Source organism: Cyprinodon tularosa, unplaced genomic scaffold (genome assembly GCF_016077235.1).
Source record: "Cyprinodon tularosa strain WSP-4 unplaced genomic scaffold, ASM1607723v1 ctg552, whole genome shotgun sequence".
Lineage (NCBI taxonomy): Eukaryota > Metazoa > Chordata > Actinopteri > Cyprinodontiformes > Cyprinodontidae > Cyprinodon > Cyprinodon tularosa.
Window position 1 is genome coordinate 165,001 of NW_024039288.1, and position 23,475 is coordinate 188,475.

General features: G+C 40.6%; 1 protein-coding gene across 12 annotated transcripts in view; it reads left to right on the forward strand.

Annotated features, from left to right (window-relative positions):
- Positions 1-23,475, forward strand: part of grip1 (glutamate receptor interacting protein 1) — an 87,572-nt gene that overhangs the window by 48,042 nt on the left and 16,055 nt on the right. For 7 of the 12 annotated variants that reach the window (XM_038305188.1, XM_038305183.1, XM_038305184.1 and 4 more), the window contains exons 2-12: positions 13,777-13,857; positions 15,956-16,091; positions 16,161-16,306; positions 17,645-17,728; positions 17,806-17,881; positions 17,951-18,096; positions 19,401-19,548; positions 19,720-19,889; positions 20,367-20,762; positions 20,844-21,030; positions 23,235-23,380. In XM_038305188.1, the coding sequence (XP_038161116.1) occupies positions 13,777-13,857; positions 15,956-16,091; positions 16,161-16,306; positions 17,645-17,728; positions 17,806-17,881; positions 17,951-18,096; positions 19,401-19,548; positions 19,720-19,889; positions 20,367-20,762; positions 20,844-21,030; positions 23,235-23,380 (1,716 nt within the window). The remainder of the gene's footprint in view (positions 1-13,776; positions 13,858-15,955; positions 16,092-16,160; positions 16,307-17,644; positions 17,729-17,805; positions 17,882-17,950; positions 18,097-19,400; positions 19,549-19,719; positions 19,890-20,366; positions 20,763-20,843; positions 21,031-23,234; positions 23,381-23,475) is intronic. The other 5 variants (XM_038305190.1, XM_038305191.1, XM_038305192.1 and 2 more) reach the window with 2 other exon arrangements.

Consider the following 23,475-nt stretch of genomic DNA (forward strand, 5'->3'; position numbering starts at 1 on the left):
AAATATTGTTGAATTGAGTGCCTGGATCTTAATCACAGACGGCTATATAACCAATGAAAGTTCATCCAAATGGCCCTCTGTGGATTTGGCAGAGTTTCAATGCATCAAGTTTCAGGTAGTACTAATTAGGGTTACCTTCATTCACCAAAATAACTGATGACAATTTTCCCATGTCGGTAAAATAAAGAAACTTAATTCTACCTTTTTTCCTGTGTCCACTGGTGGCTGGTATTTCCTTCCTCTTTAAAGTCGTAGGGAAACGGCTGTTCTAAGCGTTGCATTTCCGAATTCCTCCGACTGGTGCCTGACTTTACACGAGTGAATAAAGTGAATGTGTCTGGTCATTTATCAAGGGGGCGGGATTGTTGCAGTGGAAGGTGCGCAAGCAATTTTGGTTGTTGCCAGTTTGTCGGAAGCATCTTGCTAACCAGTTAGCAACTTAGTGCTAGCAGGTTCCCAATGAGAAATTCCATTGGGACCAAGTAGCACTAAGTTGGTGACTTAGAAACGAAGTCTCCTTCGTCATCCATGTTTTATTTAGAGGAGGAAAGCGGGGATGAAGATGTTGTGGAAGAGGACGCCAGGGCGGCAGAAGCTTAGTTTGGTGTAGAAGGCTTCCAGCCGTACATGTTTGAGCCCTTGCCTCACAACGCTGCCAGTTCTGTTAGCTCTACGCCTGCTGAAGACACAGACGTCCATCTGACTGAACACTGGGACGGAACTCAATGGGAAAGGAAATGATTCCTTATTTCAACCATTGCGTATATTAGCTGCGACAAATAAATCAAGATGCTATGACAGAAAAAATGGGATTGACAGATGACCGTTGATATATGATTGGCCAAATTTAGTTGTTCAAGATGACGTATAACTACATAAGTACAGTTATATAGATGTTTAAGCCAGAATGATTTGATATTTAAATCTGATCTCCCTACGACTTTAAAGTCTGGTTTATGCTCAGAAACCAGTTTGTCTGCATGTGCACCTCCCCAAAATTGTAGGTGACCGCAGAAAGTGTCGCAGATGGCGTCGTAGGCAGGAGAGAAAGGAGCCCTCTGATTGGCCAATTATACATCCACTCTACACTATGCGTGTTTCCTGTTTGGTACCTAATGGCAGAAACTCTGGCTGTAGTTCCGTCCACAATGCCGGGTCACACCTCGGACACTATCCCAGACACTGTGCAGGCCACTAGTTTGTAGCTCTGTGCGACGGTCTGTAGGTTTGCACCCGAAGCCAAAACAAGCAGCGCCACAGCCAGTCTTTGGGGAACACTCACGGGTGAACTGTGTATCATACGGCGTTGGATGAGGCATTGTAGACGGCGAATAAACTTGTCATACCAACGCACAGACACCCACAATCCCAGTTAGTTCGTGATCGTCCCTCTTGCGTTGTGGCGTGGAATAACATAGAGCAGACCACGCTTCAATATTGGGCATAAATCAAAAATATCTGGGTCATACCTTGCGACACACTGCTGCGTGAGTATAACAAGCCCTTAAGACACTGCAGCGTGTGTGTAGTCATGTGACTCCACCAATCCAGAGATGAGAGCAGAGATGAAGCTGAGCGTGCAGAGAAGAAGTCGAGAGCACGTTGTCAGAGTTGAGTGTGCGGCAGGCTGGTTTTGAGTGAGGGTATGCGATGCACTTTGTTCTTACTGCACCTTCTGTTCAGTGGCACAAAAATTATCATGCCATAGATGTTGAGCACGAAATGCACAGTTTGTGTTAAAAATGTCGGGATGTCCCAAAGTAACACATCCAACCTCTGCCACCACCAACAGCCACGCTGCTGAGTCCAAATATGTGAAAAAGGCTCCCTTACCTTTGTGCAAAAGTCTTTGCAAGATAGGAATCATTTTTCTCCTGTTCAGTGAGACATTGGTGAATGTTTAACCCTAAATGGGAATAAGACTAATGAATAATTGAAATTAAGGTTTAATGTGATTTATTCAATGAATAAATTATAAATAGATCAGTTGCATTTCCAGCCTTTATTTCTGACAGAGGAGCCGGAGCATTTATCGTTATCGAGGTAAAACTGCCCAAATTATTATGATATTGATTTGATGTCATATCGTCCGGCCCTAATGCAAATACCGTATTATTAATGTACAAATTGTTACTGCAAGGAATCCTTTAGTTATTGCAACAATCTGTTCAGTAAAACTGAAGAAATCATCCTGTTTATTCTGCAGCTATCCTTCTGTCGCAGATCATCTCCATCAATAACATCCTGTCAACATTTTCTTCTTCTCTCCTGAACACTCCCTATATCTTTGTGTGGTTGACCCCAGGGACTCGTACTTATTCACCTTTAGTAGCTGAGATCCTTGCAGACATCCTGTCACTTCTCAGGTTCTCCTTAACTTTCACTATAGATCACACTATCATCTGCAAACGCTCTAAATCATGAAAACCGGTTTCTGACCATCCTTCATCACTAGGGGTGGGTATTTTTGCCAAAGTCCTGAATCGATTCGATTTTGATTCATACAGTTCTAAATTGATTAATTTCGATTCGATCTGTTTTTACAATGATGAAAGTGGTTCAACTGTGTTTCAAAATACTCATGTAATTTTTTTTTCCTGTCACATTAAACACAAAGTGCAAACTTGTAAATCAGACAGTTTAAACATGAGATTTGAACAAAACTGTCTCATAAGTGCAAACTTGTTTGTGGAAAGTGAAAAAGTGAAGCCTCACTCGAGCGAGCAGACGTGACACAGCAGACATTCATGAGCTGCATTATCTTCACTGCTCAAACCATATTCGCAGCGTTGTCCGTAATAGAGACTGACACGGGAGTGGATTTTCACTCCTGTCCCGTCCCGATCCCGGGCCAGAGTAGCAATCTAAATCCTGTCCCGTCCCACTCCTGGCGAAATTACTCCCACTCCCATCCCGCTCCCATTCAGAATGACTCCCGCTCCTGCACCACTCCCATTCTTGTTGTCTTCAATAAGATTTCTGGCAATACATTGAATCTGAATTTCTATGAAGGGTCAGTTAAGTTCCTTTTTCTAACTGTAGTAAAGGTCAGTTAAAGTAAAAGGAATAATAATTATAAATGGTTTTTGGGTCATGTAGTTTTTTTGACTCGCATTATAGTGTAGGCTTCAAGGAAAAAAACTACAAAATGGCCGCGCCAGTACTGGATTTTTTTTCTTTCTATTTTATTTTATTTTTTGGCATTGATCCTAGTTTTTTTTAGTTACTATTGGTTTCTCCCGCTCCCGTCTGCTCCCGTTAATGTTTAATCCTGTACCGTCCCAATCACGTGATGTTTACTAATACTGACTCCCATCCCACGGGATTCCAACGGGAATGCCGTGACCGGTGGGATTCCCGAAAAAATGTCAGTCTCTAGTCTGTAACAAGTACTACAGGGTGTTTGCTGGTCAGCCCCAATTTGTTAATGTCTTCAGTCAAACTATTGGCTATATTTGCTGCTATCTGGCTTGAAGTCATCTTGAGTGCATCTTTCCTGCTTATTTGAATGTGAACGTCACGCGAGTCACTATAAAATGAATCGATCTAATTTCCTAGACATCGATTTTGCAAAAATGTAAAAGAATCGATTCAAAATCGATTAAATCTATTTTTTTACCCAGCCCTATCCATCGCATCAGTCCAAAACTAGAAGCTAAATGTTAGCCTCTGTTTTACTCCCATCCCCACCTTTAATTCACACCTCACCTATTTCACGGCACCTTAATGCATAATGCACTGATTTACCACTAATTTCTTAGACACAGATTTTTTGTTCCCTTTTTTTTCTTAGCAGTAATCCATAATGATGATGATAAACGGGTCAAATATTTTACAGGCATAAAATAAATCTGTACAATATTTTAAAGTGACATAAAAAACATTTTTTAAATGATTTTCTTTTCCTTTCTTGGTCTCTATTTCCAATCAGACTGAATGTGTGAAACTCATTCTTTTTGTGCCTTTTTGGCATGATTAAGTCTTTAAAGGACCGGCTGTAGCTCATTAAATTCAGCTTTTGATTTCTTAATATCCTTGACAAAAAGAGCAGTGCTCCTGCAGTATTACTTTACTCCCATTATTTGGCAGTTTGAACCACTTTGTAGACTTTAAAAGAACATATGCCTGTACTTTATGATTAGATTAGCCTTTTTAGACTCCAGAGGGCTTCGATAAATCACTGGTGACCAGATTCAGTTGGACACAAGCTTTAAACCGTCCCATGTTTGATCTCAATCTTATAAATATACAGTTTAATGTGTAAATCTTAGTTTTCTGACTATAACATTAAAATATTTCTAAATCAAAAACAAAGTAGGGATATTTAGATCTTAATCTTTGCTTTAATTAAATGTTTTTCTGCTTCATTATTCATTTCCTGAAGAGGAGTTAAATAGAGAGAAATGATAATCAAACAAGCAGGATGTTAAAACTCTTCTTGCAAACAATCCAAACCAAACACTGCTTCAATTTCTCTGCTCTTCCATTTACTCTGATTAGACGAGCTAAGCTGCTCTTCATGTTGCAGTCTGTGTGTTTTCTATCCGCATTTTCTTTTTGTTTGCTTCTGCTCGCCTCTCGTGTTTATATGGTGCAAAAAAAGCGGTTTGTTCAACTCATGGTTCACTGCGATGATAAAGATTCAACCGAACGATCGTTATGCAACCAGGATTGTGCAACGGCATTACAGACGAGGTGAAGCCGACGTCCAAATTATGTCTGATGACTACATGCTGAAAAAAAGTTTGCTTGAATTAAACATTTCAGGCTACTGTGGTTTATTTCAGGTCGTTTTCTGCTTGGTCTCCACCACTACTTGGTTATAATTAAGTATTTTTATTGATTTTACATTATGAATCACACGACTAATAGAAAATTATATCCTTATGACTCACCTTTTGATTTAAAATGTAGAAAAATAGCTTCTCCTCATCAGACAATAGCAGTGAAATCTAAAGTCCTGCTGAAAGTCCTTGTGTCTAGTTGCTGATCCATTGCGTTCAGGATTATTTTCAGATTAAATGTAAAAAATTGTCCAACCCCTCTGAGTCCATGTGCTGTAGAAACACCTTCTCCAGGTTCAGCTGCAGATCTTTGAGGCTTGTTTCCTGTTGTTTTGAAAGGCTACAGACTGAAAGTTTAGTTCAGGCTCATTAAGATAAGACAAGGCAAGTTTGTTTACAGTTCTTTGTGAAAGTATTCACACCCTGTTAACTTTTCCACCTCTTGCCCAATTTTGGGCTAAAACATAGATATTTTTTATTTATTTTTTTTCTTCTTTGTGAAGAATCAACAACAAGTGGGACACAATCATAAAGTGAAATTTAATTAATTTATTTAAAAATTTAAGAAATAAAAAAACTGGAGATTTGGGTGTGCATAAATATTCAGCCTCCTTCAGTTAATACTTTGTAGCTCCACCTTTTGGTGCGATTACAGCTGCAGGTCTCTTGGGGTTTGTCTCTATCAGTTCTGAACATCAGGAGACTGAAACGTTTGCCCAAATGTATCTTTATGCTTACAAGCTGCCGAATACTTTAGCAAGGCTCTGTATATAGCTCAAATCAAAGTACTTTACATGCCTTAAATAATGAAATAGATGAAAACTAAAAGCAGAATAGAAGCAAATAAATATATATACGTGATAAAAGCAGGTAATAGAGCAAATAAAACAAACCTAAAATAATAATGCCTCAGTTAGTTTAGCTTCAACAGTGAAAGGTAGCTCTAGATGGGTTTTAACTTTCTTCCTTAAGTCGACGATGATCTCCTTCATCTTCTTCAGGATCAGGGTTGAGTTCTGATCCATTCAGTGATTTATAGACTAACAGAAGGATTTTAAATTTTATTCTCTGAGCTACAGGGAGCCACTGGAAGGACTTCAGATCCAGGCTGATGTGCTCTACTTTCTTAGTTCTAGTGAGAACATGGGCAGCAGCATTTTGAATCAGCTCCAGCTGTCTGGTCAAACCTATGAAGTCACTGTTGCTGTGATTAATTCTACTGAAGATAAATGCATGAATGAGTTTCTCTAGATCCTGCTGGACATCAGTCCTTTAATCCTGGAAATGTTCTTCAGGTGATAAAAGGCTGACTTAGCTGACTCTTTGCCTCTGAAGGTTTGGATCTGATTCCATCAGGACATTAAGATTTACTCCATAATCAGTGGTTTCTAGCTGTAGGAGCTAAAGCTGTGAGATGACTCTGGATTTCTCCTCCTTGATCTGAAAATTATTTCCTCAGTTTTGTTTTTATTCAGTTGGAGAAAGTTATGGTGCAGCCAAATGTTGATCTAAAGTTCGCCTGGTGACATTATGATGTAAAGTTGATGTTGTTTTCTCTTATAATCTGAGCTAAAGGGAAAGATTATCTCTAAAAATCAAGTATAAAGTGAGATGGTCCAACAGCTTGAGCTTTGACTAGGTCAGTCATACATTTTATATGCTTTATAAGCGTCCATTGTATCTAAGGTTGGATGTTAAAGGCAGGCAAAAAGCAGAATATCTGCAGCTAGACTCTCGTTAAATTGCTGTTTATGAATGAGGTTACTTACCTGGATTTAAATTAGAGGTATCAGATTAAAGGGGTCCAAACATTTACTTCATTTATGAAATTTGACCAATTTAATGAAGTTTCATTTCAATTTAGTTTATTTATATACCGTAGCTCCAATTCACAACACATGTCATCTTAAGGAACTTTACAATTCATCCAGCTCGTTCAGTCAAATTGATTCAAAGTTTTCTATCTAAGGAAAACCAGTTGATTGCATCGACTCATTGACTCAAAGGCAATCCCTCACAGTAAGCTAATGCTTGTAGCGACAGTGGAGAGGAAAAACTCCCTTATAACAGGAAGAAACCTCCAGCAGAACCAGGCTCAGTGTGAGCGGCCATCTGCCGAGGCCGACTGGGGTTCAAGGAGACAGAAGCAGAGAGATTAAACATCCACGCAGACGAGCTCCGAGCCAGTTCCCACATCAGAGGATGAAAGAGCGCACATCCAGTCAGTCACAGTCAGAGAAACAGGACTACACTGGAAAAACAGGCCGATCTCCATCATCTATAAACAAAGGTGTTGATGGCAGCAGCACAGCTGATAACTGGATATAAGTTGGACGCTCATCTTGCATCCCTGCACATTGATAAGGATGGGATTAAATCACTGCCCACTGGTAGCCTGGGATTACCACGTCTCCATAGCAACCATTAGGATGCAGTCTCCTTGCTAACTGGATGGTAGAAATAATAAAATACAGGTCTACTTTGTGACCTCGGGCAGAAGGTAGTTTATCAGATTTATCAGATGGAAAACATACAAACTGAGTCAAAGGGTTAAAAAAGGGTAAAAGTTTTAAAAAGTATTATTCTTTTGGTTTCACATCTTTAATAAAAAATTTAAAAAAAGCTGATATGAAACTTCTTCCCTTTTCATTTAAATAAGTGAATTGAATTTATTCATGGGGAACGTCTCTCTGCAGGTTCTTCTCAGCTGGTATTCTTTAACCTTATAAAAGCAGATGGTTTATTGGATTAAATGAGCAGTTTCCTCCTTATACCAGCAGCAGAAACAGACTGGAAACCTGAACCATGTCTGGCTGAAATCTGTGGAGAGTCTGAGTTTGGCTCCCCTCTTTTCCCTTCTTCCTTTTTAATTACAGAAATCACAGCGAACACTTGAGCATGTTGGACCCGGTCCTCCACTTGGAGCCCCAGGACTCCTGGGATCAAGCTGGGGAATAACTTGAATCATTTTTGCCTCCATTTGAAGTTTCGCAGCTCTTTTTATGTGACTCAGTAGGTTTTCTCTCGCAGCCAAACATCTCGAGTCGGTGGTTTTCAAAGCTGTGGCAGCACCTCTTAGAGTCTGAATTTAACCCTCAGAGACCAGCTTTGTCTCTGCCGCTCCTTTACTTCCCCTTTATGACAGCCTGGTGTAAAGGCAGCGTATTTAAACGCCTTTGAATGAGCTCTATAATAAAAGTGTGGCTCCGTATTCCTCAGAGGATATTAAATATACAACGAAAAGCACAGCTCAGCTTTGAAACCTCACATGGTAGCTGGAGGACAAGTGGAATGAATGTAAACACCAGTATTGTTTATTCTCAAAAGGCAGCAAGTCTCAGCTCTTTTGTGCAGCCCACTTTATGGACATTTAGGGCATTTAATGAGCTACATTACACTATTTTCAATGGCTAATTTGAATATCAGGACAGCAGCGGACTGGAGGAGTTGTATCCAGTCCTTCTACACCAATTCAGAAACATGACAGAGGATCTGTTGAATGCGAGGGATAAAACTTTACACTCGCCTCACCATCGATCTGCTCAGGGACCCCCGGCTGTTTCACCGCAGGATAAAAGGAATCACTCAGAACAACCGTATCGATCTGCAGAGGCAGTGAGGAGGCATTCGTCAAACCAACAAAGTGACCTCCATGAAGCAGCAGAGCAGCCTGGACCGACCACCAGACAACCGATGAGGCCTTTTTCGTCGGTTATCTGAGGTGTAGGTATTTGGATCAGGCTGATCTGATGGAGAGATGGCTTCACATTTAATTACAGAAATCTTCAACACACAAAGATCAAGGTGAACACATCATCACTCCTCTACCTCCATGCTTAACAGTGCGGTATGAATGTCTCCTCTTTGGTCTCATCTGTCAAAGGGAGATTGTTCTAGAGGAAAAAGTTTACAAAGGAGTTTCTTCCTGCTTTAAACATAACATCAATCTTTAACCTTCTCTCTGAGCCTCTTGGCTCTCAGTTGTTGCTTTGGCGTTTCTGACCTTAAGAGGGAATTAGCTGATAGATCCATTACAGGAAGATTGACAGCTACCTTAAATGTTTTTCCTGTTGTGAAAACAAGTAAAGGAAATCTGAGCTCTGAGGCTGAGATGTGAAGGTAGGTGCTTTAAGCTCCATACTCTGTTGTTTCCACGTTTTAGACGTTTTCTGAAGAGCCGGCTAATAAAACGTCACGTCCGGCTCGTCAATCTGACACATTTTATCTGGCATTACAGCTTTTTGGCAGAATAAGAAACTGCCTGTTAAACATTGACATCGTAAACCTGGAAACTGTAGCTGCTTCTGAGCTGCTCCTGGCCGCCCATAAATCCAAGACAAACCCTGCAAACAACAATCCTGTTGCTGTTTGAGCTCTAGGTCCAACTTCTAATCTTTTTAGTCTCATTAGAAATGATTTCTGAATCTTGTTTATGATTATGAATATGGCCACTGGTTGTATTAACATTCTTCCAGCAGTCCACAGCTTTCCCATCGCCTGGCTTGCCTCAGGTTTGTCTGCTGTGTCTAATGCTTCATTCAGTCCTAAAGCAGCAAGAGCAGCAAAAATGCGCGTGCTGCTTCATTTTTGATGGTTGTACAAGTTTAGTTCTGATGCACGGCTGAAGTTTCATTGCTGCTCTGGTTGCGCGGTGGAAAAAAGTGTGTCTGAAGCGCGTTGGGCGGAGCTACCCTATCCTCTCTCTGCCTGTTACAATGGCAGCTATATTTGCTGTGATCAGCGGGTAAAAAGTAGTTTTAATAAGTTTTTAAGTGAGAAAGTCCACCTGAAAACTTATTCTTTGCAGTCAGTTCATCCAGATTCCCATCCTACCTTCAAATATTATTTTTTTAGGCGCCGCTCAGACTCCCACATAAAAGCAGTACTCTCTCACTAGGAATCCCATTCAACAGCAGCCTATGACCCGGTCCTCTCTTCGTCGTTTGCCGAGGCGGCAAAGTTTATGTACGTAATCCAAACTGCAGGCACCAGGATAATAAAAGTCAACATGTTTTTCCGGCAGGTTTCGACATTATAAGTCAATTTAATTATATGTGAATTCAAACCGTTTCAGAGGAGTGATCATAGTGCTCTGCATCAGCAGTGCTGCGTCCGTCTCCCTGCCAGCTCCCAGATCAGCTTCTCTGATTGGTTGATGTAGCAAATCGAGCAGCAAAAGTTAAATTTTTCCAACTCCAGCAGCTGCTGCTTTTGCAGCACCTCAGATGCTCAAATACTCACGACCCGCTGCTCAAAACGCGCTGCTGGAAGTTTTGCTGCGCCATGAAGCGTGTCAACCTTTGGCTTTGCATGTAAACTAGCTGCTCCTGCTGCCTTTGCTGCTTTAGGTGTGATAGCAGCATAAAAGTAGCAGCAGCAGCAACCCAGACTAATGTGTATCACGTGTAGCCTGGTGCCAGATGCTCCGGAGGGCTCTACCGTATTAACAGGAGAAGTAAGACCTGGTGTCGGATAACATGCGGCAATTTATAAATGTTTAAATCAGGTTGGGTCCGACTAGCAATCAGGTGGGTCTGGATCAGGACCGCGCTCCACTAATCTGTAATCTTTGATCTAAGCTGTACGGACTAGGGGTGGAACGGTTCACAAAATCCACGGTTGGGTTCGGTTCACGGTTTCTGGTTACGGTTTTCGGTTCGGTATATGTTGATTGTTCCCCCGAAATCCCATAATAATTAATGAAATTAAAGAAAAAATCAATTTTCGGGGTTAGCCTGACATCTGTGCTTATATAGACAGAAGGTTGGATTTTTTTTTTTATAATGTATGTAGAGCTTTTCAGGTTACCTGTCAATCACCAAATACACGGAGGAAGATTTGTCTCATTTTAAACTCTGATTCACAATAACTCTCCTTCTTTGAGGTGATTTCTGATGCCTTTCCGTCGTGACATTGTGTTAACAAGACTCCTCCTTTTCCAAGCATTCAGAGAGCCTCTCCCAGCCGCTGCTTTCTGTCATGTAGTGAAGGATAGACTCGATTTTTCACTCACCGCTCCTGCTTTTTGGTTAGTTTCTGTTCAATAAATAGTGACATGATGAAAAGGGTCGTATTTGTTGTGCATCTGAAGATGGATTTACCTGATTTTAGAGTCAACTAATCCAAAAAATGTATAAATTTCTTTGTTTATGTGTTCGCATTACTGCAAAGGCAGATTTATTCTTTCCTCATGAAGCTCAAGAAACCTGCTTCAGCATTTCACCCAAACCTTTAATCTTACCGTCATGCATCAGCAGCATGTTATAGAGACACATTCAGTGTTAGGAACGCAGCTTCCTGTAGAGCATGTTTGCAAATGGAGTGTATAGTAGTGTCGCTGAGCACAGGAAGGGCTGGATGCTGCTGCCCTACATCTGAAGGAGGAGGAGGAGGAGGCTTTCATCTTCACTTAGATATGGTCTGAATGTGCGTTTGCTTCATATACAGATCTACTGGGGACCTGACCCTGATATAGTCACATTCAGGGGATTTAATTTAGCAAAGTAAATAAATATAATCCAGAAATAATATTAGGTAGACATGGATTAAGGATCAGGGTTCCCCTTCAGGGAACATTCAGGCTCAAAAACACAAAAGCTTCAGTTCAGGCTGAACCTCCTGGAAAGTAATGTCCTCAGAAAGGCTGGAAAAAAAAAACAACCCTGCAGTGTTTTCAGAATCTAGTTTAACTTCGGAGCCCGGCTGCTGGAACCGAACGGAGCTGATCCAGATCAGATTAGAATAAATTACAGCCCGGCTGGAAACCCAAATATAATAACATCAAAAATCAAGAAAGAGATAAAACACAGACACGCATTGCTCTGGGTTTGATGGAAAACTCTGACTTTTTAGAAAGTTTTTAGGAAAACTATTAGTATATGTATAAGTTTTTGGAATATCTGAGGGGTAAAAATCCTGATTAACATCTCAATACTTTGTTAAATCAATCAGTTGTTATCTTCCACTGACAAATTTGAGCAAACAATAGATTGATTATCTGGAATATAAATTGATTTATTCAAATCTGAGGAATAAATTTTAACCTTTAGTCAAATCAAATGTGTATATATATATATAAAAAAATGTGTTGTGTAGCTAAATAGAAAATTTTTAACAATTGTATTTTCCTTATTTTGGCTAAATATTAAGTAAAATAAGCATCCTGTCTCCATCTAAAATCATTTTCTCCACTACCTTCAGTTTCTTTGGAGGTTCTGACTCTTCAAAGTTATCCTACAGCATCTTAATACTCATATTTACATCTGCAAAAAATCACTAGAATAAATTGAGATGTGCTTGAAAACAGAAAAAAAATAATGTAAATACTTTTTAACACATAATCATTTAATCCAATTCATGATGTCATGAAGTTAAAAAGATTCTCCTTAAAAAGTCTCTGAACATTTAGCTCTATTTCTCTCTTTTCTTGAACCTATTGATATGGAGGTACAGAAGCTGTTGCAGAATCTGCTGGACCTGCATTGAATGCTGTGAAGCCTCTTCCTAGAGGGCAGCAGGGAGATCAGTCCATGTTGGGGGTGTGAGGGGTCATTGATGATGTTATGGGCTCAGGACACACAGTGCTGGGATGAAATGTCTTTAATGGAGGGAAGAGGAGCCTTGATGATCCTCTCTGCTCTTCTTACCACTCTCCTCACCTTCTTCCAGTCTGAGGCGCTGCAGCCTCCACACCACACAGTGAGACAGCAGGTCAGAACGCTCTCTATGGTGCTTCTGTAGAGGGTTGTGAGGATGGGATGGGGGCAGGTGGGCTCTACTCATCCTCCGCAAAAAGTACATGCGCTTTTGTGTCCTTTTGACCAGTGAGGTGGTGTTTCCAGTCCAGGTGAGGGTGTCTGTGATGTGCACCCCCAGGAATTTGGTGCTGCTGACCACCTCTACAGCTGAACTGTTGATGACCAGTGGAGCGTGGTTAGGACATTTCTTCCTGAAGTCCAAGATGATCTCCTTCATCTTCTCCACATTCAGGATCAGGCTGTTATCTTTGCACAATCAGCTGCTCCACCTTCTCTCTCTGTAGTCCAGGTCATTGTCGTCACTGATGAGGCCTTGCGAACCTTATGATGTGATTAGTGGTGAACCTGGGGACGCATTCGTGTGTCATCATCGTGTGAACAGCAGGGGGCTCAGGACGCAGCCCTGAGGGGAGCCTGCGCTTAGACTGATGACATCAGAGGTTTTCTGTCCGACCCGGACTGACTGAGGTCTGTTGGTGAGGAAGTCTAGCAGCCAATTGCAGAGGGTGTATTGAAGCCCAGCTGTTCCAGTTTTCCTATCAGATTCTGTGGGATGATGGTGTTGAAAGGATCTCATCACAATGTTCACTTTTACTCAATCAGGAGCAACAAACTAATGTTTTTTTTTTAACCGGGCAAAAAAAGTCTATGTTGTGATCCTGATGAGATAATCTGAGGTTTGCTAATTAGGGAACAGGAACAAGAAGGTTCCCGGTTTAATTCCCGGCACTGGGGCTTTCTGCATGGAGTTTGCATGATCTCCCTTTGCATACGTGAGTTTTCTCTGGGTACTCCAGCTTCCTCCCACAGTCCAAAAACATGAGCGTAAGGTTCATTGGCGTCTCTAAATTCTCCTTAGGTGTTTGTCTCTGTGGTACTCTGAGGCCTTCGACCCCAGCAGGGATAAAGCGTGATGAAATGGATGGATGTTGAAAATACTGTCGATCAATAGTTGTAGTTTTTTCACTCGTTTTATTCATTTGTGTCATTCTTTAGATTTTTTTTTTTAATATTGCCTATTTTTTTGTGGGCAAAAAAGACCATTAGTTTTAGTTCATAAAATAAAACTGGTTTATTAAAAAAGAAAAAAAAAACTTGTTGAACTATCAGCCTTTGATGGATATATGAACCCACTAAAATCAGTTTGGTGTTTTAAAGACCTGAATCTTGTCAAATGAGCTTCTGATAATTAGATATTTAGTTGTGAAATAATACAGAGTTTGTTGTCCTTTCAGATGAAGGGCCGTACACGAAGCACTCGGCTGGATCGCGACCTCCAGATGGAGCGCTGGCCATCAGGAGGCAGAGCATACCAGGTAACGCAGCCACCATCATCCTGCTGCTTTGAGTTCCTCCAGTTAGGAGGAATGAAGACAGCAGCTGGAACTGGAGCATTCAGACAGCTGATGATTTCCATCCCATTAGTTATAGGAAGGAACTTCCTCCCACCTGGAGCTGTGTCCTAAATCTGTTTCCTGTCTGGATGCTGCATTCAGTGTCCAGATTAATGTCAGAAATCCTCCAGAACCCTGAAATTTATTAACTGGTTGAGGTTTAGAAAGCAGCTCCTGAGATATTTAAAGTAAATAGTTTTTAACAGAAACTGGTGGAAGAGAAGCATCAGTAATAAATCCTGTAGACCTGTGAGAAGGAAAGATAAAGCATCAATGAAATCCTTTTTGTAGTTTCCACTTCTTTATTTGTTGAACGGTATTTTTATTTCCCTTGTTTATATAGATATTTTTTATTTATGAGCTCAGATGTTTTGATTCTTATTAGAATATTTTGGCTTTATAATAAACCATATATTTTACCTTCTTTTGTTAAAGTTCATGTACTTTTTTCTATGTATTTATTTAAATATCTTATTTTTTTAACATTATTTTACAGTTTTATTTATATAATTTATATTTACATGGTGGTTTATTTTTTATTTTTTGAGTTTCAAAAAATGTATTATACCAAAAAAAGTTTTAGCTTACTTTTTTGCTTCTTTTAGAAAATATTATACATTTAATTAATAATAATTAAATCTAAAATGTTCTTAGTTTTCTATTTTATTTTCGCTTAGTTTATAAAATTACATTTATGTTCAATTCAGTTTATCATCTGAAGGCTCTTTAAAGTTCACCAGATCATCCAGTCAAATTGTTTCAAAGTTTTCTATCTAAGGAAAACCAGTTGATTGAACACTAAGCATGCTTGTAGCGACAGTGGAGAGGAAAAACTCCCTTTTAACAGAAATAAACCTCCAGCAGAACCAGGCTCAGTGTGAGCGGCCATCTGCCGAGGCTGACCTCCAGGAAACACACAGCCAGGCAGACGAGCTCCGAGCCAACTCCGATGTCAGAGGATGAAGAGAGCACATCCAGTTAGTCACAGTCAGAGAAACAGGACCACACTGGAAAACAGGCCGAGCTCCAACATCTATAAGCAAAGGTGTTGATGGCAGCAGCACAGCTGATATTTCTCTCCAGGATGGAGTCACAGCCAAACAGGAACAGACCAGATGAAGCTACTATGAGAAAAAGCAGAGAGTGTATGGATGTGTTATTTAAATAAATTGAATTATATAGTTTTATTGTTTTTTGTTTTACTGATTTTATTAAAAAGTGCTTTATATGTGTTTAATTCAGTGCTTTTAAGATTTATTTTTGTTACCTTCCATTAAATGTTAATTCCCTGTGGAGATGCACAGATTGCACAGCTTAAATGTTTTGTTTTCTGTGTTTTTCATGAAATCCGAGTTAAAATGAAAGCGCCGCAGGTTGAGCTCCTGGTACAGCGAAGGTTCAGAGCTGCTTTTTCAGCACTGAAAGCAAACAGAACAGAAGAAGCTCCCAATTCAGCCTGCAAAGGAGCTTATCTACAGAAATAGTGCTGCTTTGGTAGAAATCTGCTCCTGCGAGGCTGTTTTTCTTCTTCAGCTCCTTTTAAGTGCATAAAAAAGGGGGTTTGAGAACAATTTTAGAGGTTGTTCATCTACAGCTGCAGGAAACTGGTTCATCAAACATTCGAGCAGAATCAAAGGACTGAGGTCTTCTTTTTTTAGCTGCAGTCAGTGTTCCTGCTCTTCAGAAGCCGACGCTGGCGTAGTCCTGCCTGAACGAAGTAGGCGGAATCCCTGACTCATTAATATTAAAATCCCAACGATTAAGTGAAATCCAGATTTCTGTTATATCACCTGAGGACAGTCCGCATCACGCTGTAGCAGCTATGAAATATCCCTGCGCTTAGCTCTCCTCTGCTGAATAATTCACCGCTTTGATTAAAAATAGATGGCCGACAGAAGAGGAGATGACTTCTTTTCTGTTTGTCTGGGTTATTATTCCAGTTCTCTGTCTGTGGAATCAGGGCAGATAGGGAAGAGTAAACAGTGACGATGATGCTGATGAGCAGTGATCTGTTTTCCAGATGAGTTTCGGGGATGCACGGTAGTAGAGCTGATGAAGAAGGAGGGAACGACGCTCGGACTCACCGTTTCAGGAGGGATTGACAAAGACGGGAAGCCTCGGGTTTCTAACCTGCGACAGGGAGGGATTGCTGCCAGGTGAATTAGGCTCGGTTTGTCTTAGATTTAAATATAGGATTTTGGATTATAATCTCTGTGTTTGAACAGGAGCGACCAGCTGAACGTGGGCGACTACATCCGCGCCGTTAACGGCATCAACCTGGCCAAGTTCAGGCACGACGAGATCATCAGCCTGCTGAAGAACGTCGGGGAGCGAGTGGTGCTGGAGGTGGAGTACGAGCTGCCGCCCGTCTGTAAGTGACAGAGTCCATGCATAAACCAGATCCTTTTATTTCTCCTTCCAAGAGGCTGGAATCCATTTAACAGATTCAGACGCTGCTTTAGGCTACCAGGAATCCAGACCTTCAGAATATTAGAAGAACTGCTGATAAAGATCGCTTTAAAAGCATGGTAGCTAGGATACAGCACTGCACTGAGCCTTCTAAAGTTTTCACCCCTGATGAAAGACATTTTAAACTTGAAGCAAAGCTTCAGTTTATCCTGTTAGGGCTTTATATTATCAATCTACATAAAGCAGAACATAAAATGAAGCAAGATTTAAAAAAACAAAAAAGATTCTCAGCCCCTTTACTTTGATACCCCTAAATAAATTCAGTGCAAACAACTGCCTATAAAATCAGCTCAGCAGTAGATAGCATGCATCTTTTTTAATCTCAGTATACGTAGCAGCTGTTCTCTGGAGGCCTCTTAGTTCTTTACAGAACATTAAGGAAACTAAAAAAAACACGGTATAGTTGTCATAGAGAAAGTTCTAGAGGACTTTAAAGCAGAGTTAGGCTCTTAAAAAAAAACATTTTAACATCTATGCTGTTGAAGATTCTCATCCTTCCAGGTCATAGTCATTCCAGAAAAAAAAAAAACAATCCACTGGACTTTTTCTCCAAGTTTGATGGCGTTTCGCTTCCCATCCAGGAAGCTTTTTCTATTCAAAATGTCAGCCTCAAACTCAACGCTATTTCTGACATTTTAAATTGAAAAAGCTTCCTGGATGGGAAGCGAAACGTCTTTAAACTTGGAGACAAAGTCCAGTGGATTGTTTTTTTTTTACTTTTTTGGAATTGTAACATCTACAGGACCTCATCCAGGGTGCCAGGTGGTGGTATAATTGCTCAAACAGCGCAAACATGAAGGAAACATCCAGTGCTTTCAGCACCGCCCTCTGGTGGTCAGGTGAAATAGACCTGAGCCTAGCAAAATGATGCTCCTCATCCGGTCTGACTGAACTACAACTATTTCACACAGAATGGGGAAATATCTGAGTGGATTAGCTAAGCTAGTAAAGACAAACTCCTGAACAGGATCTGCAGCGATAGTTGAGTCTGTACACGACCGACTCAGGAGGCTCAATGCATGCCACACGTTTCAGATTTTTTTTTGCAAGGAAATATTAAAACATATCAATTATTTATCTTTATTTCGGTTTGCCTGTTAAAATCCCAACAAAATACAGTAAAGTTTGTTGTTAACTTTATTGTAGTTAGAAAAAGCCCAACAGGGTATTAACAGCACGGCACTGTATGTTTAATACGTGGCTGCAGACGATGACTGATACCGCTGTGTTTCTGCTGCAGCCGTGCAGGGGTCAGGGGTCATTTTTAAGAACCTGGAAGTGACGCTTCACAAAGAAGGAAACAGCTTCGGCTTCGTCATCAGAGGTGAGCTTGGATCGGTTTGTGAGTTCATCTGGTGAGGAAAAAGAAAAAGCAAATAACAAAGTAACACAATCTTACAGGTGGGACACATGAGGACCGCAACAAGACCCGCCCCATCGTCATAACGACCATCAGGCCGGGCGGACCAGCCGAGAGGTACCGACTCCATCAGCTCCCGGACTTTTTCCTGCTTCTATCAAACTAAAACCTGCTGTTGTTCTGCAGAGAGGGGACCATCAAGCCCGGCGACCGGTTGCTAAGCATAGATGGGATTCGTCTCCATGGCAGCACGCTGTCAGAGGCTATGAGCATCCTGAAGCAGTGCGGCCAGGAGGCCACTCTGCTGATAGATTATGACGTGTCCGTGATGGGTCAGTTAACAGTTAATCAGCGTTCAGCCTTTTTATATATATATATATATATATATATATATATATATATATATATATATATATATATATATATATATGTTTTAGCAGCTTTAAAAGATTTGTCTTTCCTGTTATGTTTGCAAATTCATCTAACTGAATTATGTTTTTGTCGTCCTAGAGATAATCCATATGAAGTACCTATTTTCCACATAGAATAAACCTCATTATAACTTCTATATTTTCATTACTGCGATCCAGCCCAATTGTTTTTTGTTAGATAGAAATAAATTTATTAAGTTTTGTTCTGGAAAAGTAACTTTAAAGTCGTACCAAAATCATATTTAAATGTCAAATCATTCTGTCTTAAACATGTATATAAATGTACTCTTTATCAGACCATATTGTCCCAAAATTTAGAAAATTTCTGTTTTTAAAATCAAACCCTGTCTTAAAATCTGTGGGATTTTTTTCGTTATCTTATGCAGGCCAGTTAGTCATACGTCAGCTTGAACACCTAAATTCGGCCAATCATATATCACAGTCATCTGTCAATCAATTTTTTTCAGTCATAGCATTTTGATTCATGTGTCGCAGCTAATATACGCAACGGTTGAAATAAGAAATAAGAATCTACTTTCCCATTGAGTTCCGTCCCAGTGTTCACGGGGATGGACGTCTGTGTCTTCAGCAGGCGTAGAGTTAACAGAACTGGCAGCGTTGCGAGGCAAGGGCTCAAACATGTACGGCTGTAAGCCTTCTACACCAAACCAAGCTTCTGCCGCCCTGGCGTCCTCTTCCACAACATCTTTGTCCCCGCTTACCTCCTCTAAATAAAAAATGTATGACGGAGGAGACTCATCCACGACCTCCGACACTAAACTCTCCTCCTCTTGCATGTTTCCTCTGTCCATAGCGTTCCTTGACAGCTTCGTTTCTAAGTCACCAATTTAGTGCTACTTGGTCCCAATGGAATTTCTCATTGGGAACCTACTAGCACTAAGTTGCTAACTGGTTAGCAAGATGCTTCATAGAAACCGGCCACAACCAAAATTTTTGCAAACCTTCCACCACAACAACCCCGCCCCTTGATAGACGACCAATCAAATCCACTTTATTCCCTCGTGTAAACTCGGGCACCACTCGGGAGAATTCAGAAAAAATGGTTTGAACGACGGTTTCCCTACGACTTTAAAAGCTATTATCATAAAACCATTTTGACTGTAGGAATGTAACGTCACCGAGGACATAACCCTGTGGAACGCCAACCAGTGAATATCAAGGACTTTGTTTTTGCTTTCTCATAGATTCCGTTGCCACGGCGTCGGGGCCACTGCTGGTTGAGGTTGCCAAGGCGGCAGGATCCAGCCTGGGCGTGGCTCTGTCCACCTCCATGTTCTGCGGCAAGCAGGTCATCATCATTGACAAGGTCAAACCAGCCAGTATAGCAGACAGGTACCAGTTTGACCCTCTTCCTTGAATACAGTTTACAACTTTATATATATTTATGCTAATTTTGAGCTGTTATTTAAACTGTCTTTACCTTCTGCTCTTAGATAAAAATAGTCCTATGAATGTATTCATATAGATTTTAGACGTTTATACACTCATGGTCTTTACACCCAGGTGTGGAGCTCTCCATGCAGGAGATCACATCCTGTCTGTTGATGGGAAGTCGATGGAGTTTTGTTCTCTGGCTGAAGCCACTCAGCTGCTCTCTGCTTCCTGTCAAACCGTCCGCATGGAGATCCTGCCACAACACCAGGCGCGACCGGCCCTGAACGCACCGCAGCACGGTAACGCAGCAACACCGCAGCCTCCCTTCCATTCCAATCAGAAAAGATGTTAGAACGCCTTTAGATTTAAAACCAACACCTCCTAAAGGCAGGTCGGAGCTACAATTAATGTGTCAGAGCTCTACAGAAGCAAAGTGTTTATGAGGTGGAGTGGAACGTCCCCCAGCAGGGTGTAAACACACAGACATCAAGCTTAATGAGCCCTGACCAAACTCAGCGCTCTGAAGAGGCCTTGAATGAACCTCAGAGTGATTTTAAAGGAGATGTACGGAGGCTGAAAAGTGTCTGATGACTTAATAACGGTGAAATGGGAGGCAGTTCTCCCTCTATGACATGTTTCTAGGATTAAATGGGCTGAAATGAAAAGGTGTTGCTTTTTGTTGAAACCCATCCTGGCGGCTGACCTCTGTTCTCTCCTTTTGGGTTCACCTTACCTTCCTGCTCCGTGTGCATGTTCGTGCTCGTATGCATGTGCAGTCAAGGTCCAGCGTAGTCCCCGCCCCCTTCCCTGGGAAACCGGAGGCTCCGCCCCCATCCTCCCTCCCTACCACTACAACACCTACCACCCTGACCAATCAGGCGCCAGATCCCACAACCGCCATACAAACAACCCCTGTACGTCTTTTCTCCTTGTTTTTGTTTTTGTTTTGAGTAAGAGAGCGTCTCTCATGTCCTCCGTCTCTCTGATGTCCTCTCATGTCCTCCGTCTCCATCTCTCTGCAGCTCTCGGCCATTCGTTTTCTCCCGGCTCCATGTCAGCCTACAGTCTCTCCTCCCTCAATATGAGCACACTGCCCAGGAACATGTATCCCACGAGTCCTCGCAGCACGATGATGAGGAGGAAGGCCAAGAAGAAGGACTTCAAGAGTTCCTGTGAGTCTTCCTGCCATGAAAAACTAAACTGTGTGAAAGGAAACGTGTCGGCAGTGACTGGACTGTGATGTTCCTCTGCAGTGTCCTTGGCATCCAGCACCGTCGGCCTCGCCGGTCAGGTGGTCCACACAGAAACTACAGAGGTGACGTTGCTAGGCGACGGCATCATGGGGTTTGGCCTGCAGCTTCAAGGTGGAGTTTTTGCCACGGAAACTTTGTCGTCACCTCCTCTCATCGCCTACATCGACCCAGACAGCCCCGCTGAGAGGTGAACCACTCAGATTAAACATAATGGACGTAATAAGTAAAGTTAAAAATGTATAGTGGGAAAAAGTATTAAACTATTCACCCAAGTTAAATAAACGCAGATCGATGGATTTCACTCGGTCTGCACTTTATTTTCATATCTTTGCAAATACAGCCCTTACTGCTCTGTATTCAGCCCTGTTCTGCCTGGACAGAGTGCGTTCCCCTTACAACAATGGAAAATAGTCAGAGTGAAAAAAAAAAATTACAGACACTTTGGTTTAACAGTAACATGTTATGAATAATCTTTGAGAAAGAATCTGGCTTGTTTAGGGAAGAAGCTCTGTCTGGTCTACAAACACCCTCTCCCTGGAGAATTGTGTGGCCTTCCAGGTGAAACAGACTAAATGAACATTTTTATAGTAAGTAAATAGAATAAATGAATATATAAAATAAGAGAAATCTAAGTTTTCCGCCCACAAACATTTTTAAACATTGCCTGTTAATTTTTGTAGGGATTAAAAGGCATTAGTAAGTAACACCTCAGGCCAAAACATTGCTTAACAGGATAAATATCTGTTATATTCCATTAACATTCACCACATCTGTAGCGTCAGGTCGACATCCAGCTCAGCCCAGTGAGAAAGGAGTCCATTCCTCTGATATGCACTCAATTTATTTATAGATGCTAATAGCAATGCTATTAGGTTTGGTTAACTTTATTATTGTTCTCAGTTGGTTTTTGTTGAATCCTTCTCACTTATTCATAATAATGTTAGCATAATAATTACACTACTGTAGTTTAAGCATCAGTAAGTATAAATAATCCCACCACTGCTGCTATTAAAACTTTTTTCTAACAGACACTGCTTTAAGCATTAGTTCTAGATTGAACTAACCTGCAAACACCAAGATATCTGTTTCCCATATTAAAATTAGCATGTTAGCATTAGCATGCTAGTATAACTAGCGCGCTAACATTATTCCTCTAACAGTGGACAGCTAATGTTATTCAGTGCTGGTAACGTTACTTAAACAGAGTAACTAGTTTTAGTTACTAGTTACTTCTGATTTATAAACTCAGTTACTGATTAATTAAAGTAACTATGAAATAAAATGTTTGAATAATTTTTATGTTGAAACTTTAAATACAACTAGAGGATCGATTATGGAATTTAAGGTGTTTGTTAGTAATTATTTAATCCGTTAATTAAAAGGTCTTAACACCTGAAAGCATTAAATACTAGTCTTTAGTATTTTGATGTTTGGAGTTAGACAATTTACGATGTAATTATTTAGATCTGATGCTTTTTGGTTATAAAATAGATATGAAGCAGAAAAATTATGCTTTTCAAGCAATTAAAGAAAAATAGAATAAACTTTGTAATGGAATTAAATGGGGTTACAGATTCCAAGAAAACAGTTTCATCTAATGGAGCTATTGTATATATTTACAGTATAGGTTTCATGTTCCACCTAACAGCGTGTTTTAGAGTTTACTTTAAGCAACGACTCTATTTTTAAACAAATTAGTTAACGATTATTTCAATAATCATGAATAATTTTTTTATCCTAACAGCTGGAAATTCTCACCAGCAGTTTGAACTCAAAGCAGCTAGACCTTCATTCTGGTTTATCAAAGTGAACTGGAGAAACAGCTAAAATCTTTTACTCTATTTTTGTGAAACCAGTAGAAACACGTCATTTCACACGTCATCCTACAATGACATATAAAAGAATTTAACACTGAACAGCCTTTAGAAATGTCAAAATCTCTCTAATGTGAAGAATGGAGACTCATGCTTCCGTTTAGCCATCTTTAGCAGTTAGTTAGCGCTAAACATGTTAATTGTGGTTTTATTAGGCTAATATTAGCATTAGCATTTGGTTTCATTACATTTTTTTTATGATAATCTGAATGTTTGCAAAGACAGGATATCACTAGATAATTATTCTGGAGCTGCAGCATTAATTCTATGTATTTTTACTGTAATATGGAAATTATATAAGAGATGAAAACTAAAGAGTTGAAGGTAATTAAAGCTCACTTCCACATGATTTTTAAATGACATTGTTTTGCTTGTTTTTCATTTTTTTTATGATTATTTTTATGACATGCAGTCAGTAGTCTCTGTTAAATCCGTATACGCTTAGAAAAGTGTTAATCTTTCTGTAATTATTTATCTTCATGTGCCTCCGCTCCTCTCTTTGCACGTGTTTGTCCAGGTGTGGCATCTTGCAGATCGGGGACAGGATCCTGTCCATAAACGGCGTACCGACTGAAGACTCGACCTTGGAGGAAACCAACCAGCTGCTCAGAGACTCGTCCATCACGGCGCAGCTCACGCTGGAGATCGAGTTCGATGTGGCAGGTGAGCAGGCGGTTTGCCCGGTTTCTGTCTGCAGGGATGTTTGCTGATGACAGATGAATAACAGTCTGTGCCGAGTTCTGCTTCTGGGCTGTTTG